Source organism: Leucoraja erinacea, chromosome 23, assembly GCF_028641065.1.
Source record: "Leucoraja erinacea ecotype New England chromosome 23, Leri_hhj_1, whole genome shotgun sequence".
Lineage (NCBI taxonomy): Eukaryota > Metazoa > Chordata > Chondrichthyes > Rajiformes > Rajidae > Leucoraja > Leucoraja erinaceus.
In genome coordinates, this window is record NC_073399.1 from 30520034 (window position 1) to 30544768 (window position 24735).

At 42.5% G+C, this 24735-nt stretch overlaps 1 protein-coding gene across 4 annotated transcripts in view; it reads right to left on the reverse strand.

Moving 5' to 3' along the window:
- ntn1a (netrin 1a) overlaps positions 1-24735 on the reverse strand; it is a 230546-nt gene that overhangs the window by 49056 nt on the left and 156755 nt on the right. For all 4 annotated transcript variants that reach the window (XM_055654207.1, XM_055654205.1, XM_055654206.1 and 1 more), the window contains exon 6: positions 7255-7329. In XM_055654207.1, coding sequence (XP_055510182.1) covers positions 7255-7329 — 75 coding nt within the window. The remainder of the gene's footprint in view (positions 1-7254; positions 7330-24735) is intronic.

The following is a 24735-nucleotide window of genomic DNA, read 5'->3' on the forward strand; positions in this document are numbered from 1 at the left end:
CCTGTGTGATTGACTGGGCTACATCCACAACTCTCTGCAATTTCTTGTGGTCTTGGGCAGAGCTGTTCTGAAACCAAACTGTGATGCAAACTCAGGGAGTGAGTTCACCTTGTGTACACAGTGGCTGCTGTCACTACTGACATGAGAACAGCAACACTGTCCTGTTGTTACTGCCACAACATTACCAGTTGTTAGAGATTAGATAAGATAATATGTATGTTGGTGCAGTTACATACAGTAGCTACTTGCTTCTACAATCTCAATGGTTCAGATAATGGACATTGCACAGTATTACTTGAAACACGTTTAAATTAAATTATTACTCTCCATAAGATTATTTCCTTTTTACTCCCATATAAGAATATTCTGATGATGACCAATTTTTATAATGTTTATTCCAGTCGGCATCCAAAACACGGTGTTGCAGCGGTAGAGTTGCTGCCTTACCGCGCCAGAGATCCGGGTTCGATCCTGACTACGGGTGCTGTCTGTACGGAATTTGTAACGTTCTCCCCTTGACATGCGTGGGGTTTCTCCGGGCGCTCCGCTTTCCTCCCACACTCTAAAGACGTGCAGGTTTGAAGGTTAATTGGCTTCAGGAAAAACTGTAAATTGTGCAAAGTGTGTGTAGGATTGTGTTAGTGTGCTGGGATCGCTGGTCGGTGTGGACTCAGGGGGCCAAAGGGCCTATTTCCGTGCTGTTTCTCTAAACTATACTAGAACTAAATCGCAATTTGAAGCTATAAATTATGATCAAATTCGCCATTCCATTTCACTACTGCACAAGGACGTGAGTAAGTTCCAAAACCGCAGCACTGGGAATTTGGCTACAGTTCAAGAATTTGGGGAAATGTCATACATTTTGGATGACTTTGGTTTCCCAATGAATCACCTCAATGCAGCAGATAATTAGCTGAGAGAGAGAAGCTGAGAGAGTGCGTGTTTGTGTGTGTTGCGTGTGTGTGTGTGTGTGTTGAACTACAATCAGAAATGCCACTTTGAAAATATCACATGATGCATAACATTCTGCAACTGTGGTAAATAAAAGAATGAAAGGCTCCACGGACTATTAAAGAATCATGCAATCTTTCAAAGGAAACCTTTTGGGGAAATAATTTGTCTGTTCGCTAATTGTAGCAAAATTCAAAACAGTTTCTTTATAAATAACTTATCTTCTGCTGAGCATCAGTGCAAAGTGAACTACAGAGTGGTTTAGTGCAGCTAGCTCCCTTTAACAGCCCTCTGAAGAGCTCCCGCTCCCGACCTTACAGGCATTCTTCTAATATGTGATAACCACACTCAGGAAGTACCCCATGGAGATAATGGGGCCACTGAGACAAGGTGGAAATTATAGATACGACACACAAAAAGGTAGGAAATGTATTGCACGTTCATGTTCAAAGTAAACCTAGAATACTGACGGAAACTAAGCTGACCAATTTATTCTGCAAACTACTGGATTTTCCATTTAGATTTGCTGAGTTCATTGGCATAAGATGCAAATTCTGTGGAAAGTCTCTTAGAACATCCAACTTAGCTTCCAACGAAGTGTATGCACATATACGTAGAGAATTACATGGGACACCAAGTTGGTGAGATTTACAGCACCAGAGACCCGGGTTCGATCCTGAGCAGGGGCGCTGTCTGTATGGAGTTTGTACATTCTTCCTAAGATCATGTGGGTTTTCTGCAGGTGCTCCGGCTTCCTCCCACACTCCAAAGATGTACAGGTTTGTAGGTTAATTGGCTTTGGTAAAATTGTAAATTGTCTCTAATGTGTAGGATAGAGTTAGTGTATGGGGGGGGTTGCTGGTCGGTGTGGACTCAGTGGGCTGAAGGGCCTGTTTCCACATCTAATGTCTAAAGGTCCCCCTTAAATCTCTCCCCACTCACCTTAGGTCTATGCCCTCTACTTTAAGGAAGTGCCACCATTTTAAATCCAGGCTTCAGACGTTACTTTGCTTATATTCACATGGCTAAATTTCCATCAACAATGGGAAACATTTTCTATTACACATCACGACCATTTTTTAAAAATGTGCACTTGTATGTTTATTGTTGATTGGTTTCCTCTGGCTGTTGCTTTAATTCCACAAGTGTTTGGTTCTTTCTATAATTGTTTCAAGCTGCAGAGGGCCAGTTCCAGTGGTGTGACAGATGTGGAGCAGTGTCTCTCTGCTGTGGGTGCATTAGGAGAAGGAATAAAATGCACTTGGAGTAGAATCAGACGGAGAGAATATACCGAAGATAGCAGGCAGAACAAGCTGATTCCATAAACATCAGGTGACCACAGAGAGTCTGAAGAAGGGTCCCGACCCGGAACATCACCCATCCCTTCTCTCCGTAGATGCTGCCCGACCCACCGGTATAAACCAGCATCAGCAGTTCCTTTCTACAGTCACACAGCCACTGATGGAAGTAGCCAGCGAGCCACTGGTTTTGGCTACTGGTGCAGTTTTAAATGTATGAAATTCTGTTTAAAAGTGGTTGTGGGATTCCTCAATGTTCGTTTTCAACTTATCCCAGTTGTGAGAAGCACTATGAGTCAGATCACTGATATTAAAAAGCCTTAAAGTGGCCAAAGGGCCTGTGTCCATGCTGTATCTCAACACTAAACTAAACAGTATATAAAATTGCATTTTTTATAAACTTCCATCGTGTTTAACTAAACTTATTTTACAGCACAATTGGTTTAGTTTAGCTTAAGCGATACAGCACAGAAGCACCGTGTCCGTGTTGCCCAGCGATCCCCATACACTAACACTATCCTACACACTAGGGAAAATTTACGGTTAACCTACACATCTGCACGTATTTGGAGTGTGGGAGGAAACCGGAGCACCTGGAGAAAACCCACACAGGTCACAGGGCGAAGGTACAAACTCCATACAGACAGAACCCGTGGGTCAGGTTTGAACCCGGGTCTCTGGCGCTGTAAGGCTGCAACTCTACCGCTGCGCCACCGTGCCTCCTGTCTCAATGTCCAGGGAGAGAAACTGACTCATTAGTTGCCTGTTGACACTTTCGTAATAATAATTTCAGAAATCTGTTTTAATTTGTTAGTCCCCATCCTTGTCTATCCATCAATAATCCTGCATCTGCTGATAAAATTTCATGCTGGATCTAATGGCATAAAATGTTATCTGCCATGCATGACATCTGTGACTGATAAGAGTGGATAATTTTGTTCTTTTGGCTGCAAATCTGTCAGCACGATACTGACTCTCTAAATGATCCCAATGTGTTGGAGGACAAAGCTTACATGCAAGATGTCAAAAATCGCAAGACATTAGTGACGATAAAGAATATACAAATTATTGCTTTCCCCTAAGAATCTGCAAAGCAGAAATGCCAGAAAGCTTTCCTTCACCGGTTACATGTTTGGAAGTACGGGATCAGCATCAACCTTGGAACTTTTGCACATTTCTTGGCATCTTTCTGTAAATATTTCTGCCCTACATGTTTCCCTAAATTCTTGCTTCAGGTCATACTGTTCAGAGCAATAGTGTGACTGAATCCAATTGCAAATTCTTTGGCTGCTGCATTCTGCTGTGAAAGTAAGCATGCAGAATTGGGATGGCATGGATAGGGCTATCGGTTTTTCAAAGCTGGGGAACAATCCACTTAACAGCTTAACTGAGAGGAGCCTAAAAAGATGTGAAACAATTTGGAACATTCCTAATAACTTGGTAACTTGTTTCCCACCGCTCAGTGGTATATTCTTAACAGAAGTACATGTTTAGCTTGTTGGAGTACAATACCTAATTTGGTTAGAAATGTGAGTGTGTGTGTATATAACATTTACACCAGAGATATACACATTACCTTAAGGTTTAGATTATGCTGCCTCGACATTAGTCAATAGCTCATCAGGTAAAAACTTCACATAAATAACAGTGAAGGAAAGAATTTGAAAATAAATATGCACATGTTTGAATAGATAAGAGATTTACAGCAGAGAAAGAGGCTCTTCGGCCCAACTTGCCCATGCTGCACAAGATGCTCCATCTATGCTACTCCCACCTTCATGCGCTTGGCACATTTCCCTCTAGGGCAATGGACCAAACATATCGATGACAAGGAATAGATGACGTTGGGACCCTTCTTCAGACTGAAAGATGGGGAAGGTCGGAACGAAACAGGATGAGCTCAGGAATGGTGAGGTCCACATGGCCCAATGGCTCCTGCATCATTCCTTCATTTACTATTTCCCAGCCTTCTCCAAAGATGGCTCGATTGTAATCATGTACTGTCTTTCGGCTGACCGGAGAGCTGGCACCAACATCTTTTCACCATACCTTGGCATGCGTGACAATAAACTAAACTAAATTAAAATAGGGATGACAAACGATACTGATGTGGCATTTTAAAGTTCAAAGGTATCAGGGAGAAATGCACTTTTATTCATGTGTTGCAAGAGGTTCAGGGGCTCACCCTTTGAACATTTGGAGACATCGGCCGCCCAACATTTTTATGAGCTGATACACAAAAAAGCTGGAGAAACTCAGCGGGTGCAGCAGCATCTACGGAGCGAAGGAAATAGGCAACGTTTCAGCCTGAAACGCTGCCCATTTCCTTCGCTCCATAGATGCTGCTGCACCCGCTGAGTTTCTCCAGCTTTTTTGAGTACCTTCGATTTTCCAGCATCTGCAGTTCCTTCTTAAACATTTTTATGAGCTGGACTGAAGGGCCTGTTTCCCTGCTGTACAAGTTAGTGAGTCTATGACATTGGCTTCAGTTGAGTTGCATGATGCAGGTATATCTGGTGGCCTGTACGCTTAGTCACTTTTAGTGTTTGTAACCAGACACTTGTGCCCTACAATATACCGAAAGTCTGGTTTCTAAGAGGGGAGCAAACTAAACTACACTTGGAGTTAACAAATGTTCTCTGAACAGCAGTATTGATTGCAAAACATCTCAGCTGAACAGCAGTTGGTATAATGTAACCGGCTTTGATATCACAGCCAAAGATGTTTACTGCAAGTTGTGCAAGTGTGGATAATGGATAAGAACAGAGGATCAATATTGGCTGCGACTGGGCAAGGAATGTAGCATAGTTTAACACTTTCAGCCATTTCAACTCCCCTTCCCATTCCCATTCCCATAACGACAGTTCTGTTCTGGGCCTCCTCTATTGCCAGAGTGAGGTACACATTATCTGGAGGAACAGCACTTCATATTGCCCTTGGGTAGCTTATAACTCAATTGCAGGATCATTAAATTCTCCAATTTTAGGTAACACTCCCCCCCCCCCCCCCCCCCATCCGTTCTTTCTTTCCTTACCCCTCCCATAGTCCTGCCCCTCTCCCCCTCCTCCCTCCCACCTGTATCCCTCCCTTTGTCTTCAACCCGCTGACCAGCTATGGAAGTCGGGAATGGGAACAGACCTGCCAGCTCCAGTTGGGTTCCAGATCCCCGGCCTCATGGAGGCAAATTCAGCCCAAATCCAATGAGGTTGAGATCGGCTACCTCACCCGGCTTAAGCACCACATTTTTCAGGAAGACTGCCAGGGGGTATTTCAAGAGCGCTCTCGAAATTTTGTCTGGATCAAAGGAGATGCTGGACCACCAGCGTCCAGAAAATCAGTGGTGGGCCTGGACGTCTTTTGACTTCAAACCCCATAGCTATTTGTGATTTGGGAAAATGTGTAAATAGGGTGATGTGATAATGAGGGATGGATATGCAAACATGCAGCTCCGTTTTGGATAGGTAGGCAGATGGAACCATCAAGTCCTGGAGAAGTACAGCACAGAAACAGGCCCTTCAGCCCACCTTGTCCATGTCCACCAATTGGACATATTGGGCTGGTCCTGTTTGGCCCAGCGCCCTCAAAACAAATCCTATCCACATATCAGTACTAATGTCCTTTAAAAGCCATAATTGCATCCATTTCTACAGCTTCCTCGGGCAGCTCATTCCAAATACGGGCTACCCTCTGATTGGAAAAACTGCTCCTGATGCCCCTCTTAAAACTCTACCGTCTCATCTTAGGCCCTCTATTTTTAGAATCCTGCACCCTGGGAAAAAGCATTCACTTTATCCATGATCTTGTACACCTCAGTAAGATCACCTCTTAGCCTCCCACGTGCCAAAGGACCAAAACCCAGCCTATCCAACCTTTCCCTGTGACTCTTGCCATAGAGGGAGTGCAGAGAAGGTTCACCAGACTGATTCCTGGGATCTCAGGACTGTCTTATGAAGAAAGACTGGATAGACTTGGTTTATACTCTCTAGAATTTAGGAGATTGAGAGGGGATCTTATAGAAACTTACAAAATTCTTAAGGGGTTGGACAGGCTAGATGCAGGAAGATTGTTCCCGATGTTGGGGAAGTCCAGGACAAGGGGTCACAGCTTTAAGGATAAGGGGGAAATCTTTTAGGACCGAGATGAGAAAAACATTTTTCACACAGAGTGCGGTGAATCTCTGGAACTCTCTGCCACGGAGGGTAGTTGAGGCCAGTTCATTGACTATATTTAAGAGGGAGTTAGATGTGGCCCTTGTGGCCAAGGGGATCAGAGGGTATGGAGAGAAGGCAGGTACGGGATACTGAGTTGGATGATCAGCCATGATCATATTAAATTGCGGTGCAGGCTCGAAGGGCTGAATGGCCTACTCCTGCACCTAATGGTTCTATGTTTCTATGACTCAAGATTGAAAGACAAAGTAACATCCTGGTGAATCTCTTCTGCACCCTTTCCAATTTAATGTCATGCTTCCTGTAGCTTGGTGACCAGAACTACATGCAGGATTCCGAGGGTGTACAGCTGATGTACAGCTGCATCATGATGTCCCAACCTTTGTACTGAATACCCTTCCCGATCATTAATAAGATATTCCAAACATGGACGGATTAAGTTCACCAACGAAGATGAAATGAGATTAGATTGTGAGAAAACGGATCCAATAATTAGAATTATGAATAGTCTTCAAGTGATCCAACCTCCCCTAAAGGTGTAAGGTGTAAACATTGAATTACATTTTTAACTTTCCTTCCATCCTTAGTAGGTGCTTACTTTCCAACAGAGTCAGTGTATCGTGAAGACACTGCTGTTAACGTTGTTTCAAATGGATCTGACACAAACATGAAATAAATAAATGACTTCATTCATTCTTGTTGACTCATTTCAAAATGGATGGCACATCAAAAAAGGAAAACAAATAAAACAAATCTGCTGCTGTGAAGTCATCCCAAAAAGAGAATGATGTTTTTTTCCCCCCAGTAAACAGATCTGTTGTAAATAACCTACTCACCATAATCTTTCTTGCAGTATTTTTTCATATTTATTTTCAGTTTTCCCTTGGAAGCCTTGCAGTATGAGTCACAGTCTGTTGTGGGGCAAAGAAATACAAACACACACATCAAACTACAAAAAGACATGGTAAAAAACAGCATTGCTCAGAATAGCTGAGCCCTTACGAAATCCATCTGCTGCTGCCAATTGTGTTGTCTAATGGGCCTTATAGAGCATTCATAACGCCTTAATTTCTATAGAAAAAGTCACACAAAGAGCTCTGTCTGGTAAATACTCTGCTGTCTACCGGCAGTCTCTCCCTTGTTTGAGATCTTCGAGCCTCCCCTATTTACACCACCCAAGTCTCATTTAAGCTATAGATTCACCTCCTGTCAAAGTGGCACTGGCCCCTGCTTAAGGCCCATGGATACCTTATTGTCACCTCTACCCGGGCTTGTGTCGAACTTTGCTGGCAGCCTTTAGTGATTCTGACTACAGGTCAACCCCAAACAACAGAAGGTCAAGCAGGAAATGAGGAACCCATGGGGCTTTGGCAATGCTTTGGCTGTTCCCCACAAGAGAGGTGGCCGAATAATTATTCCACAAAGCACTTTATAATTCATACTGAGCCCGTTAGAACATGGAACAGAGAACAGAGGACAGAACAGCACAGGAATAGGCTCTTCGGCCCACAATGTCTGTGCCGTACATGATGACAAGACCAGCTTTTACCTGCCTGCACATAATCCATATCCCTCCATTCCCTGCATATCCATGCGCCAATCCAAATGTCTCTTAAATGCCACTATGATATTCGCCCCCCACCACCAATTCCAGCAGCGCTCACAAGACACTCACTACACTCTATCCAAAAATAATGTTCCTTACAAATCCTTTTGTCCCTCTCACCTTAAAGCCATGCCCTTTAGAATTTGATATTTTCATCCTGAGAAAAATATTCTGGCTATCCACCCTATCTATACCAAATCTATCCCCATCTGTTTGTAGTAACGAACTGCAGATGCGGGTTTATACTGAAGATAGATACAAAGTGCTGGAGTAACTCAGCGAGTCAGGCAGCATCTCTCGAGAAAAAGGATGGGTGATGTTCAGCTTAAAGGCATGCTTGAAATATTACTTAAGATACCCGTATCTTACTCTATTGCAGTGTATTCTATGGTTGGGAATGGATCCAGAACTCTTGAGATAGCTAAAATGGGCTTCCCCTCACTGATGATATTCACAAGGCTCTGTTTTTTAAAAGCAAAGAATATATGTCACAGTGGTGCAGCGGTAGAGCCACTGCCTCACAGCGCCAGAGACCTGGTTCGATCCTGATAACAGGTGCTATCTGTGTGGAGGTTGTACGCTCTCCCTCAGACAGCGTGGGTTTCCTTTGGGTGCTCCGGTTTCCTCCCACATCCCAAAGACATGCAGGTTTGTAGGTTAATTGCCTTTGTTAAATTGCCCCTAGTGTGTAGAATACAAAAGTGTGATAACATGGAACTAGTGTGAACGGGTGATTGATGGTAGGCATGGATTTGGCAGGCCGAAGGGCATGTTTCCATGCTGTATCTCTAAATTAAACCAATAGGCCTTGACTTTTCTCAGCTCTACATCCTGGGGCTAAAAGTCTCGCTGTGTTTTTTTTCCCCATAACATTGCAACGATTTTCTTCATGTTAAAGAACCTCCCAACCATATCTCCAATACAATTAACAAGGGTCACAGCTGATCATGAACTTCATGTATCAGTCCCTGCATATCCATGTGTCTATCCAATAGTCTCTTAAATACTGCTATCGTAAGATATAGGAGCAGAATCAAGCCATTCGGCCCATCGAGTCTGGCCTGCCGTTCAATCATGGCTGATCTATCTTTCCCTCTCAACCCAATTCAACCCCATTCTCCAGCCTTCTGACCTTTGACACCCTTACTAATCAAGAACCTATCAATCTGCACTTTGAAAATACCCAATGTCTTGGCCTTCACCACCGCCTGTAGCAATGAATTCCACAGACTCACCACCCTGCCTTCACCACCACCCCCAGCATAACAACTCCACCATCCGAAGCCCCATCACTCTGGTTCATTTTCCACAGGCTTCCTTGTCACAAAATATCTAGACCTCTGTAACAGCGATTGATGTTTAAGATGGTCCCTGCAGTCCAATCAGTTACAAATATATGCATGCACGCACGCACGCACACACACATGTACACACGCCCACATACATGAGCAAGCACACACATACATGTACACACAGACATACATGCACAAGCACATACATGTACATGTACATATATATACACACAAAGATACGCCTACACTCACACACCACACACACACGCGCGCACACAATCTCCATCTTTGGCTCTCAGTTGGTTAACTTGACCTAAATGTAACAGGGAATGCGGAATCAGTCACTTTATTGAAAAGCAGCCAGCCAGCAATTTTCCTGCTTGAAATGACTTAAAAGTAGACAAATGAAATTTAAACAATTTTAAGAAGGAAAATGAGCACAGTGCTTTCATCAGCAAAGGAGACTCTATTCCACTTGGAAAAGATTGGTTTAGTCTTAACCAAATTACAACAATGGAAAGTTCTTAAGAAACAGATGGCACGCTAAAAAAAATAAAATTATCCAGCATTTTATAATCAACATTTCATCAAAGAAACTGAAAGGCTCACTTTTTTTTCACTCTCTCATACTTAAATTCATTAGAAAGCCATATACACTTCACTTGTAGCATTGTTATAACTTTTTGGGATCTTTATATGGGCTAGAATATGAACAAACTTCATTGTTTTGCTCTTAGCTCAGCCAGGGCTTTATATTCTTTTATGTTTTGAGTGAAAGAGGTTGCCCCAGCAACAGGGGGAAAAAAGAAAAATGCAAAAACATTGCAAGTTATACAGAATTAGCCCCGAACCTGGCTAAAAGTCTGATCTAAATGGAAGTGACGTCTGTGCTGGCTATACTGCATTGCGTGCATGATTAAGTCTATTTTATTTTAAAAAACTCCAAGATTTTTCCTGGTCCTTGCTGCTCAGTCACAAATTACACAGATGCGGCGTTGAGGCCAGTGGGGGCTGAGCTTCGAGCAGGAACCTCTATCGGTAGACAATGGAGCGCAAATGAGAGCACAGTAGCGGCGCTTTCTTCTTGTTCAACAAGATTGATTGAGAAACAAATTGCTGCAAATAAGCATGTAATTAGATTAAAGCCATCGGCCCGTTAGCAGGACTGAAACCAAATGGTTGGCATTAGAGTAGGCAAGACTCGATTTTCCTTTTTTTTTTAAAAGTCCCTCTGCTTTTTCTTGCAGGCAGAGCAAGGCGACTTCTAGAACATTCCGCAGAACTCGGAAAGTAAATGAAATCTCCTCAATGTAAGTCCTCAAGGAATCAGATTAAGTCTCAGGGTGGAAACTTTAAATTCAGACTCCGTTGACTGAACCTTCGATGTCCTGTGGCCGTGAAGTTATGAAGTGGAAATATAAACACTAGCTTTTTATTTCCAGGAAGTTCCTCGCGAATAATAGTACAGCTGTAAAGAATGGAGGGTCGCATGCCATCGTTCAAAACAGATAACAATGTCTGTTTTGTCCTGGACAAATGACTTCAAATCATATATATATATATATAGCCAAATTATTTAACTCTCCTCTTAACTCGACGTGCTTGTTCCCTAGAGTGGTGCCAAAGACTTCAAGACATTGATCAGTCCCAACTCTCACACCTGTTATACAGCTGCTCTGCATTCCTCTCCAAATTTGTTTGTACCCATTCAGTTATTACGTGGGCTGTTTCTAGAAGTTTCCATTTTTGGCGATACCTGAATAGGAGAGCCGGCAGAATTTTAATGGCGCGAGATTTCATCAGACTCTATTATTACCACAGAATGTGTGAATTTGACAGCCATTTTGTGCACCTTCATCTTAAAGCGCAAGGCAAGGCAAGGCTTCATCTTAAAGCGTAATGATCTGGTGTCACCGAGCTAGCCGATAATTAAATTTCGTAAGTTGAAGGTGCATAATGAGGCCCATTCGGTCCGTCAAGTCTACTCTGCCATTCAATCATGGCTGATCTATCTTTCACTCTCAACCCCATTCTCATGCCTTCTCCCATAGCCCCTGACACCCGTACTATTCAATAATTTTGCAATCTCTGAAGCTTAGACCATATGGAATCATAGAAACAGGTCATTCGCCCAACTTGTCAACACCAACCAACATGTCCCATCTACACTAGTCCCACCTGCCTGCGTTTGGCCGAAATCCCTCTAAACCTATGCGTAGAAAGGAAATACAGATCGCTAATTTATACCAACCACCCCTTCACACTAATTCGATGTTATCACACTTTCTCATTCACTCTCTACACACTAGGGGCAATTTACTGGAGGCCATCCAGCCTACAAACTCGGAGGAATCTGGAGCTCCCAGAGGAACACGCAAACTCTCCACAAACAGTAGCTATGGTCAGGATCGATCCTGGATCTGGCGTTGTGAGATAGCAGCTCTATCCATCGTGCCACCGTGCCAGTCTTAGCAAAAAAAATCCTCACCCCAGGGGAAAAGCAAAATAATGACAGTCCTTTAACAAATTCATATATCCTGCTCCCATTCCAAGTGTTCCATTGGGTACCAGTAAGGTTTCTTGCCCCGACCTTCTGCTGCTTTGAGGGCTTGTTGACGGAAGAAAATCCATGCACACATTATGCATGCAGCGTAGTTTTTAATATATGTATTTTCAAACCAAAAATAAACCAATACCACCAATATGACAACTCTTTGCATGCTCTTCCCAGAGAAGGAGCCACGACCATCTAATACACTCACTCTACGCTTTTAAATCTCTTTTCTACCCATGGGCATAGCACCATTTTCACATATCTTCTCCTTAATTCCATCTATTTTACTTGCATTTGAACTGATTGTGTTCATGTATGGTATATCTCATTTGTTTGGTTCGCAGGCAAAACAAAGCAGTTCATTGTATCTTGCTACATGTGACAATAATAAACCTAAGCCTAAGTCCAAGAAGCCACAACCCAGTCTGCATGTTGAAATTTGCTGCATCTTCACAACTTATCCTTTAATAGCAAGCTGGAGATGTTTAAGAGAAGGTTTCTCCTGCCAGGCTTTTTCCTTCCTTGGCCAAATACACTATTAGCTCAGCTCCCTTGGCAAGTTAATCAGGTGTCAATTAACCTATTAAAAGCAAAGAGAAGAACTTTATTGCTGAAAAATCAGAGTATTCTACCATGTTAACTTTCAATGCAATCAACACAGTGATGGGGGGGATGATTTCAACCAGTTCCCATCAGATGACAATCAGGGGCATGATCCAAAATCAGGGCCCAAGCCTAAACTGTTGCCAAAAGTAGAGGCTTAGGACAAGGTCAGTCCTTGGCAGAGATAGACAAGGCAGAGTGTGACCAAAGTATTTGGTGTATCCTGAGGATGGGAAGGATACTGTTCAAATGTAAGTTATTCCATTCTTTGATGAGGGTGTTGCCAGGACTTGAGAGCCTGAGTATTCAGTATTTACTTACATACACAGAAGAAACGAAAAATAATTTCTCATGAGTTCCTGTCAGTGCAGTTAATAAAAACAGACTAAATACATACAACTTTAAAATAGCACTATATAGCAAAGAGCTATAGGGCATTGGGACATTATTCCTTGGAGTGTAGGAGGCTGAGGGGTGATCTTGTAGAGGTATATAAGACCATGAGGGGAATACATAGGGTGAATGCACCGAGTATTTTACTCACCGTAGAGGCACCAAGAATCAAAAGACATGGATTTAAAATGAGAGGGGAAACACTTAATAGGAACCTGAAGGGCCATATTTTCACTCAGAGTGTGGTAGGTATATAGAATGAGCTGCCAAAGGAGGTAGTTGAGGCAGGTACAATAACAACATTTAAAAGATACTTGGACAGATATATGGATAGGAATGTTTTAGAGGGAGATGGACCAAATGTGGGTAAATTGGGCTGAACTTAGATGGGAAATCTTGGTTGTCGTGGACAAGCCTGTTTCTGTGCTGCATGATGCGATGATACGAACATATCACGAGGATAGTGGAAGAAAATTAAACACTTTAAAAGCAAATACCATTCGAAATACTGCACAGGGCACACGAGGAAATTATAAAACTCTTCCGCTATAGCACATCTGTATGGAGTCGAGACAAGATTTCTGCTCTATCAACAATAAGCAATGTTAATGGTTTGGACCTGATCCCAGGATGAAGGGACTTGATTAAGATGTGTCATATTTAGCGTAATAGCTCATCTGAAGTCAATAGACTCATTGTTTTAAAAAATGGAAACCAGACCCTTTGTGCACTCTCCTTTAAGGACGCAGGAACACTTGCATCATGTTTATTCCTGGTTTTCAATGCAAACTAATGCAACAAATATCTTGTCTCTCTAAACCTTTCACATCCATGTACTGGTACAAATACCATTTTATATGTTGTTGTAGCACCTGCCTGAACAACTTCCTCTGGCAACTCATTCTATACACTGTATACACCACCATGCTCCAAGTGAAAAAGTTGCCCCTCAGATTCCTATTCAATATTTCCCCTCTCATCTTAAACCAGTGTCCTTTACTTCTCGATTCCCCAACTCTGAGTAAAAGACTGTGCATTCACCCTCTCTCCTCCCCTCATGATCTTGTACACCTCTATAAGAGAACGCCTCAGCCTCCGGCGCTCCGCGGGACAATCAAAGAAGGAACCACACAAATAATCGCAGCACAGTGGGGCAGCGGTAGAGTTGCTGCCTTACAGCACCAGAGACCCAGATTAGATACTGACTACGGGTGCTGTCTCTACAGAGCTTGTATGTTCTCCCTGTGACCGCATGGGTTTTCTATAGGTGTTCTGGCTTCCTCCCACATCCCAAAGATGTGCGTGTTTGTAGGTTAATTGGCTTTGGTAAAATGGTAAATTGTCCCTGGTTTGTAGGATAGTGCTAGTATATGGGGTGATCGTTAGTCGTCCCGGAAATAGTGGGCCGAAGGGCCTTCTTTTGCACTGTATCTCTTAAGTCTAAAGTCAAAGTCTAAATAATCATGTTAGATACGGAAAGCTGGAATATTCCTCTTCACCTCCTACGTACTTAACACATGTCACCAGACGACCTTTACTGAGAGCTTAAAACTTAGAGTTTTAAAATTGAAATGTGCTCTTCTCTGAGGAATTTAAGTTCCTCTTCAAAGGAATGAAGCAACCCCTTACCCAGCGCATAGTTTAGTAAACTGTTCCAGAGTATGATGACTTTCCATACAAATGATTCTTTCCTGGCATTCAACCTAAAAAATGTTTGCCTGGAGTTTTAGTACACATGCTCCCCAGTCAAATCATTTTAATCACCTCAATTATATTGCCGTAAGTCTATGTTCTTCCAAAGCAAATAGCCCCAAATCTTAAAAGCTTGTCATCGCAACTAAGTGCTAAAAGGATAGATTGCATCCTGATCACCCTCTCCTTCAACTTGCCTAATATCTCACAAGTCCTTCAAATGAGTAGGAGCCGGAGTTAGTTTGAAAGAACACCAGCAATCATCAGACTGAATTTAGTGCTGATATTTGACAGCCCAAAGAACTTAATCTAAAACTTAAGTTGTTTTCTCAAAATGTTGCACTTTAAATTTGCAAATCTGCACTGTTAATTGATAATCTTTAAACTAAAACAAAAACATTTTAAGTTTGACCACATTTAAAGCAGAATTAAAATGTCACATAATTTCCCTATATACACCTTCAAAATATAAAATATATATTTTTATTTGAAGTAGGGTCTATAAAAGGGTGCTGACTCGAAATATCACCCATCCATGTCATCCAGAGATGTTGCCTGACCTGCTGAGTTACTCCTGCCATTTGTGGCTTTCTTTAAAATATAAATTTGGTTTCCTAATCCTTCTATGTATTCCTGAATCAGTGGAGAATGTAAACATCATGTGCCATGGCAAGGTAAAGAACCTGCTAGGTCAGAATAGATAGAAGAACATGGATCTACTGATCCACTATTCAGACACTAGGGTACCACTCCTTCAGTTTTCCCATCAAAGACCAATTTTATAATGGCCATGACACCATTTTGTGAATTCTGACCAAACCTATCTCCAATCTTTTTCATTCCCACTCTTCAAAGAGAAAGCAATCATTTCAATCCCAAAGATAAACACAAAATACTGGAGTGTATCAGGGCGTATCCCTGGAGAAAACAGAAAGGTGATGTTTCGGGTCGGGACCCTTCTTCAGATGGACTGTGTCATACTGATTGTATGAAGCTAATTGCATCCGATTCAGACAGATCTCTCTGCCACAGAGGGTAGTTGAGGCCAGTTCATTGGCTATATTTAAGAGGGAGTTAGATGTGGCCCTTGTGGCTAAGGGGATCAGGGGGTATGGAGAGAAGGCAGGTACGGGATACTGAGTTGGATGATCAGCCATGATCATATTGAATGGCGGTGCAGGCTCGAAGGGCCGAATGGCCTACTCCTGCACCTAATTTCTATGTTTCTATGTTTCTATCTGAAGAAGGGTCCTGAAATGAAATGTCACCTAAGAATTTTCTCCAGAGATGCTGCCTGATCCGCTGAGTTACTCCAGCATTTTATGTCTATCTTTGGTATAAATCAGCATCTGCAGTTTCTTTTTAATACTTTTTAACCTCACATTGGTCCCAATCCCTCTTATTTAAATCTTCATTGCTTTCAGCACACCGACTAAACAGGAACATAAGATTTACATGAATATCTATTGCTGTTGACAAACATTAACTGTAACTGTATATTTAAAAACTCACAAAGATGAAAACATTGAATGAAAACATGTATTAGTGTATTCTGTATTAAATCTGAGCACTTTAGCTGGGTGCTGTGGATATTGTGTTTGGAGCAAGTGCTCAGAATAGTACGTGATTAGTTAAATTCTAGTTGAAACCCAGATCCATGGCAACTCATTTGAAAATCCTTCCTCTTTGGTAGTGCTGATGGAAACATATATTGAAGGATAAACGAAAAGCAAATCCAAATATTTTCTAATACTGGCACTTTGATTATAAGAGAGATGATGAAATGGTAACATTTTATAATGTCAGCATATTGAATGACAAAATCATACGTACACTGTGTGAAGACTTGCATTTAAATCTTAGCCATTGCTGGGTGCTGTGGGCTTTGTGTTAGAAGCAAGTGCTTGGAATTGTATCTGATTAGTTAAATTCTAGTTGAAAGCCAGATCCATGGCAACTAATTTGAAAATCCTTCCTTTGGAAAGCTTAGTTTTTTCGAGTTAATGTGGCACAGCATGGGACTAAATTAGAGAGAAAAGGAAAATAATGGGACATTTGCCTTTTGGATCTGCCTTGTAATTGGCTCTGTGTCCCAATGTAGTCCATTCACATCTAAAATTTCAAGATGCCATTGGTATATTTCAAGAGACACAGGAAACTGCAGACGCTATTTACCAAGAAAAGACACAATGTGCTGGAGTAACTCAGCGGGTCAGGCAGCATTTCTGGAGAATGTGGAAAGGCATCATTTCAAATCAGGACCCTTCTTCATAAGTTAATCAGTTATAGGAGCAGAATTAGGCCCTCGAGTCTACTCCCCATAACCCCTGGCTCCCTTACTAATCAAGAATCTGTCATTCTCTGCCTTAAAAATATCCATTGATGGCCTCCATTGATAGCAATGAATTCCACAGATTCACCACCATCTGACTAAAGAAATGCCTCTTCATCTCCTTTCTAAAGGTATGTCCTTTTATTCCGAGGCTATGGCTTCTGGTCCTGGACTCTCCCACTCAGGGAAGCCCTCTCCACCTTAACTCTATCCTGGCCTTTCATTATTCAGACTCAAGTTTCAAGATGTTTGGTGGTATGTTTCAGGAGACGCAGGAAACTGCACCTGTTGGAATCGTGAGCAAAACACAAAGGGCTGGAGTAACTCGGCAGGGCAGGTAGCATCTGTGGAGGGAATGGACTGACGAGATTTTTTGTCGGGACCCTTCTTCACACTGATGGACAAGAGCGTAGATAGCAGGAAAGGGAGATGGGGAATGGGGAATGGCAAGTATATTCAAGGCAAACTTCCTGGAGATGAGTGAGTTTCCAAATGTCAGAATTCTGTTTTCTTATCCACTTCTCCCATGTGTTGCATTTCAATTATGGAACTGCATCTCCATACAGGAAAGGTTCTGTTTATTGTGGCACAGTCAAGGATGCAGCTAATTTACCTGAAGTTGTTGAGCATGAGTGAAGTGTCAGTGCCTTGGAGTTTGGCGAGAATACAGATACTAACATTGCTTCATTTATTCTGCCAACGGCATCTTTGCAGTGTTTTATCCATTGCTTTGGGATGCCTGTGGTATGTTGTCCACAATTTTGAAGTGTACAAGAGGGTGGAGGTCACCATTGCTTGTTAGACCATGAACATGGTGGAGTGGAATCGGCAAAGGTGCAAGAATCTCCTGTTCATCCTGTACATTAATTCTATTCCAGCTGGGACATTTCTGGGAGTGATGTGCAAGGAATGTTAAGAAAAGTATTGGGTGTGATGACACACTTGTTTGGTCTAATCGGCAACAGTGGTCCATAGGATCATTGCGTTGCTTAACATTGTGTTGCAGATGTGCACTAGTAATAAAGCTCTATGAGCAACTAAAGATGAGAAGGAAAAAACAAAGTGCTGTAGGAACTCAGAACGTCAGCAGCATCTGTGCAGGGAAATGAATAGGCAATGGTTCGGGTTGGGATTTAGAATGCCCTGACCCAAAATGTTGTCTATATGAGTGAAGAGATGCCATGTAATAGCAGGTCACTCCTCAGTCTGAAGAAGACTCACAATACAAAATGTTTTCTGTCCATTTCTCCTTCACAGATGCTGCCTGATTCTCTGAGTTACTGCAGAACTTTGGGTTTTTTTGCTTGTGATTCCAGCATCTGTAGCTCCTCGTGTCTTTACACGTGAGAAGGATTCTCTATGGTCCCTTTCTCAATGACTCGATGAGGTTTGTTGGCATCAAGTGACAGGCCTGCCTCATTTCAGAGTGGTTTCCATATCTTATTGGAAGCAGGGATCATGTTGAGTGTAAGTGGTTCTCAGTCTGAAGAAGGGTCTCGACCCGAAAAGTCACCTACTCCTTTTCTCCAGAGATGCTGTCTGAACCGCTGTAACTACAGCTTTCCGTGTCTATCTTTGGTTTAAACCAGCATCTGCTGGTTTAAACCAAATTGAGTGGTGATATTTGTTGTAGGGTGAAGAGAGGAGGGAAGAAGTTCATGCTGATGCTATTATTTCTCCTCAATGGTTCTTTGACCTGTCAATGTCTGTTTGTAATGTTGGGTATTCTAGTTGTAAACTCTGCTGAGACTTGTATTACCCTCTGGATAGGGGAGCGGAGAGGGGACCATGAGAAGCACTCAGTGAGAATAGCTGTTTCATAACGTATGAATTCATCAAGTAAATACTGCAGTGTTTGATATGGTGAGAGAGGTAATTTTCATTTACAGCAGCCCCGTGCTGGAATGAAAGGTATGAAATTGAACTTTTGTCCATGTTAACCCTTGCCTAACTTTCCTTTAGCGCTTTAGAGAAACAGCACATACTGGGTCGACCAGCCATCACCCCGTACACTAGCACTATCCTACACACCAGGGACAATTTATAATTTTACCAAAGTTAATGAACCTATTAACCTGCCGTCTTTGAAGTGTGGGACGAATCTGGAGCATACGGAGAAAACCCACGTGGTCGCAGGGGGAAGGTACAAACGCCATACAGACAACACCCAGAGACGGGGTCAAACCCGAGTCTCTTGTGCTGTGAGGCAGCAACTCTACCACTGCTCTAACTTGTGGAAAACTCTAGTGCACTGTATTATTGTAAATGTTGATTGAAGCTTTTGACACATCCGGTTTGGAGGCTGTTTTCTCTTTACATAATAAACCCAGCAATTACCAGATATTAACACATAGAACAGTAGAGCAGATGAAGAGGCCCTTCAGCTCACAATGTCTGTGCTGACCATGAATGACAAGACCAACCCGTACCTACCTGAACGTAACCCACATCCCGTCATTGCCTGCATCCTTGAAGCCTAAATGCTTGTATAAATTAGTTTGTTATTTTTCTAAATATGGTAATGTCTCTATTTGGATTAATATTACATGAAAATGGGGATATTCCAAGCATTTTAAAATCTGCACAATGATGAATGGAAACTAATAGAATTAAGATCAGCTGACTGGATTTACGGAGTCAATTCATTTTTTTGTTACTTACAATAAAACACCTTTTTTTAAATTTCAAAGCAGTTATATCTTGACATAGAATACAGAACAATACACACACGAACAGGCCCTTTGGCCCACAATGTCTATACAGACCATGATGCCAATCTAATTGATCCCATCTGCTTATACATGGTCTATGCCACTCTATTCCTCCTGCTTTTTCATGCGTCTGTCTAAATGTCTCTTTAATATTGATATTATATCTGTTCCTATCATCTCAACTGGAAGTGCATTCCAGCACGCTCCACTCTTTGTATAAAAAAACTTGCCTCACACATCTACTTTAACATTTCCCACTCTCACCTTAAAACTATGCCTTTGAGAATTTTAAATTTCCACTATGGGAAAAAGACTCTGACTATCTACCTTGTCTATTTTATATACCCCTATCAGGTTGCCTTTGACCCCTGACTGTGCAGGGAAAACAATCCAAGTTTGTCCAACCTCTTATTATAACTAATACCCCTTGATCCAGGCAGCATTCTGGTAACCCTGTTTTACACCCTCTCCAAAGCCTCCACATCAACGCTGTAATGGGGCGACCAAAATGGCACACAATGCTCCAAATGTGGCATTGAGTCTTATACAGTTGCAATAAATTTGTATTCAATTCGCCAACGGATGAAGTCAAATATACTTCCTTTGTATATTTGACTTCACTTGTTTTGCCACTTTCAGGCAACCATGATCTTGCACCCTAAGATATCTCTTTGTATATACATGTTCCTGTGGATGTTGCCATTACTATAGACTTTCCTCTTATATGTATTTGACCTCCCAAAATGCATCATACTTGTGTGGCCTAAATTCCGTCTGCCATTGAACCATTCATATTTCCAACGGATCTGTATCCTGTATCCTGTTGCAATCTTTCTCACTATCCCCATCTCCACCATTTTCATGTGTAGGAAGGAACAGCAAATGCTGATTTACACCGAAGATAAACACAAAATGCTGGAATAACTCAGCGTGTCAGGCAGCATCTCTGGACAAAATGAATAGGTGACGTTTTGGGTTGAATCCCTTCTTCATACTGAGAGTCAGGAAGAAACGTCACCTATTCCTTTTCTCCAGATATGCTGCCTGACCCACTGAGTTACTCCAGCAATGTGTTTACCAGCAATTTTCATGTTGTCTGCAGACTTACAAATCAGATCAGCGATAATAGACAATAGACAATAGACAATTGGTGCAGGAGTAGGCCATTTGGCCCTTCGAGCCAGCACCGCCATTCAATGTGATCATGGCTGATCATCCCCAATCAGTACCCTGTTCCTGTCTTCATTACTATCTAAATGGCGTCAAGTTGGGAGAAGGGGAAGTACAACGGGATCGGGGGGTCCTTGTTCATCAGTCAATGAAAGTAAGCATGCAGGTACAGCAGGCAGTGAAGGAAGCAAATGGCATGTTGACCTTTATAACAAGAGGAGTTGAGTTAGGAGCAAAGATGTCCTTCTGCAGTTGTATAGGGCCCTAATGAGACCACACCTGTAGTATTGTGCGCAGTTTTGGTCCCCTAATTTGAGGAAGGAAGGACATTCTTGCTATTGAGGGAGTGCAGCATAGGTTTACAAGGTTAATTCCCTGGATGGCGGGACTGTCATATGCTGAGATAATGGAGCTGCTGGGCTTGTATACTCTGGAGTTTAGAAGGATAAGAGGGGATCTTATTGAAACATATAAGATTATTAAGGGTTTGGACATGCTAGAGGCAGGAAACATGTTCCCGATGTTGGGGGAGTCCAGTACCAAGGGCCACAGTTTAAGAATAAAGGGTAAGCCATTTAGAACGGAGACGAGGAAACACTTTTTCACACAGAGTTGTGAGTCTGTGGAATTTTCTGCCTCAGAGGGCAGTGTAGGCCGGTTCTCTGGATACTTTCAAGAGAGAGCCAGATGCCCTCTGAGGCAGAGAATTCCACAGACTCACAACCCTCTGTGTGAAAAAGTGTTTCCTCATCTCTGTTCTAAATGGCTCACCCATGTTTCCTGCCTCTAGCGTGTCCAAACCCTTAATAATCCCGGGAATTAACCTTGTAAACCTACGTTGCACTCCCTCAATAGCAAGAATGCCCTTCCTCAAATTAGGGGACCAGAACTGCACACAATACCCTAGCAGTGGTCTCACTAGGGCTCTGTACAACTGCAGAAGGACCACTTGCGCCTTTACTCAACTTCTCTAGTTATGAAGGCCAACCTACCATTCACTTTCTTCACTGCCTGCTGTACGTGCATGCTTACTTTAATTGACTGATGAACAAGGACCCCCCAGATCCCATTGTACTTTTACTTTCCCCAACTTGACACCATTTAGATAATAATCTACCTTCCTGTTTCTGGTACCGACATTTTCATCCAAACCGTTAATATATATTACAAACAAAAGAGGTCCCAGTATTGATCCCTGCAGAAACTTACTGGTACAAACTTCCAGTCAGTGAAACGCTCCTCCACCTCTACACTATGTCATCCATGACCAAGCCAGGTTTGTATCCAACTTACCTACTCACCATGTGACATAATGATCTGGACCAGCTTACAATGAGGGACCTTGTAAAGTGCTTTAATGAAGTCCATGTAGGCGATATCCACTGCCCAACCCTCATCAATCATTTTCATTATCCCCTTAAAAAATTCAATTGAACGCGAGACAGGACTTCCTGTGTAAATGCTGACTATCCCCAATAAATCCATGCCGTCCCAAATGCGAAACGATCCTGCCCTCGGCAACCTTCTAAATTAATTTATCTTCCACGGTTTACCTGCCGATAATTTCCTGGATTGTGCCCGTTTTCCTTCTTAATGAAAAGAACAACATTTCCATTCTCCAGTCTCAAGGACTTCAAGAATCAACTCCCTTTCCTTCCTCTGTATCCTGAGATAGATTCTGGGACACTGTGGCACATGGGTGGTGTCGAGTTATGCTTGTAATAAGGCTCATACCACGACGTAAACAGAGTATATCTTTATTTAACAACTCTGTACAACAGCAGCAACAGCAACAGCCTCATGTGCCAGCCCAGGCAACTCCCTAACTGCCCACACCCCAGGGTTCCAGTCACATCCGGTTACTGGAGCCTGGCTTCTGTCACACAGGGTCCTAGTGCCCGTCTGCCCAGCCTTACACTATTATTGCATAATACCACAGGTGGCACAGTGGTGCAGCAGTAAAATTGCTGCCTTACAGAACCAGAGTCCCAGGTTTGACCCCGACCACGGGTGCAGTTGCTGCCTGTAGGGGGGTTTGTACATTCTCCCAGTGACTGTGTGGGTTTCCACCGGGTGCTCCGGTTTCCTCCCACATCACAAAGGCATTCAGGTTTGTATGTTAATTGGCTTCTGTGAATTGTTAAATGTCCCTATTATACAGGATAGTGCTAGTGTATGTGATGATTGCTGGGTAGCACAAACACAGAGGGCCGAAGGGCCTGTTTCCATGCTGTATCTCTAAAGTCTAACTTAAAGTCTTAAAGTCTAAAGATTCCATTAGGCCTGGACTTATCCATCTTAATGTCTTTAAAGCACACACCACCACCTCCTTCTTAATATTGACATATCCTAGAATATTAATGTACCTCATCCTGATCTCTCCATCACACATGTCCTCAAACACTGCGGATGCAAAGTACTCATCGCGAACCTTGCTTACTTCCTGTGGCATCACTCATAGAATTCCCTCCTTCACCCTTGAGAGGACCTATCAATTCTCCACCTATTCCTGCTTCTAATATACCTATACAATGCCTTGAGATTTTTTATTAATACTGTTTGCCAAGGACATGTCATGGTTACTTATAGCCCTCCTAATTCCTTCTTAAAGTTCTTTCCTAGTCCCTTTATATTTCTCAAGGGCCTTGATCGATTCCAGCCTCGTAAATCGTACATATGCTTCCTTTTGCTTTTTGAATACATTTACAGTATTTCTTGTTATCCAAAGTCCCTGAACGTTATCTTTCACCCTCTCAGGAACTTGCTGGTCCTGAACTCCAACCAGCTGTCCTGGAAAAGACTCCCACAGCTCAGATTTGGAATTAAAGAGCCGTTCCCAGTGTAATTTGCCCGGTTTCTGCCACTATTCATGAGATTCATGAGACATTGAGAATTGGAACAGGGAAGAAAAAAAAAGAAGAGGGTGAGAATGTAAACATGAGTGAGAGGGAGCTCGCAAACTTCAAGAGGCACAATGACTTTGTACAGGAATCACACTCTGCACCTTTTGGAAGTTTGCACCCTTGCAAGTTTGTTTATCAGCCTCTGCAGTACTTTCTCCCTCATGTTGAGTAGTCAATGCCTGTTACTCATGTTCTGATGTGAAGGATTCCCTAGTGGATGAAAAGTTACGTCCATTTTTGGGACTGCGGAGTGGCAGGGTCGCACAACGTTACAGTTGCTGCCTTATAACACCAAAGACCCGGGTTCGATCCTGACTATGGGTGCTGTCCGTGTGGAGTTTGCATGTTCTCCCTGTGACTGCATGGGTTTTCTTCGGGTGTTCCGGTATCCTCCCACATTCCAAAGATGTGCAGGTTTGAAGGTTAATTGGCTTTGATAAATTGTCACTGGTGTAGGATAGAATAGCGTACGGGTGATCGCTGGTTGGTGTGGACTTGGTGGGCAGAAGGGCCAATGTCTATGCTGTATCTATAAACTAAGCTAAACAAACCTAAACTAAACTAAACGTGTGATAATGGAAACCAGTAACTGGCACCACTTTGCTCATTGGACTCTCAGCCTCCAATGCAACTGAATACTACTGATATTGGCTTGTGCAAATAACATCTTACTTTACAGTACATGCCTAAACCATTAAATATTTACCCACTCAACTTAAACCTATGTCCTCTGGTTCTTGATTCCCCTCCTCTGGGTGAAAGACTGTGCATTCCCTCTATTTATTCTCATGAGTTTATATACCGTTTATGGAATCACCACTCCGACTCCTGCACTCCAAGGAATAAAGTCTTTGTCTGCACAACTTCTCCAGAGACCTCAGGGCCTTTAGTCCTGGCAACATCCTCTTAAATCTTTTCTGCTCTCTTTCCAGCTTATGTTATTAAAATAATGTTATATTATTCCGCATAGTTTACTGACGTACCACCACAGCTGTAAACCATTGCACCTTGCAAGGACATTGTCCAAAGAAAGGAAGACATAGTCTGTGGAATAAATATCC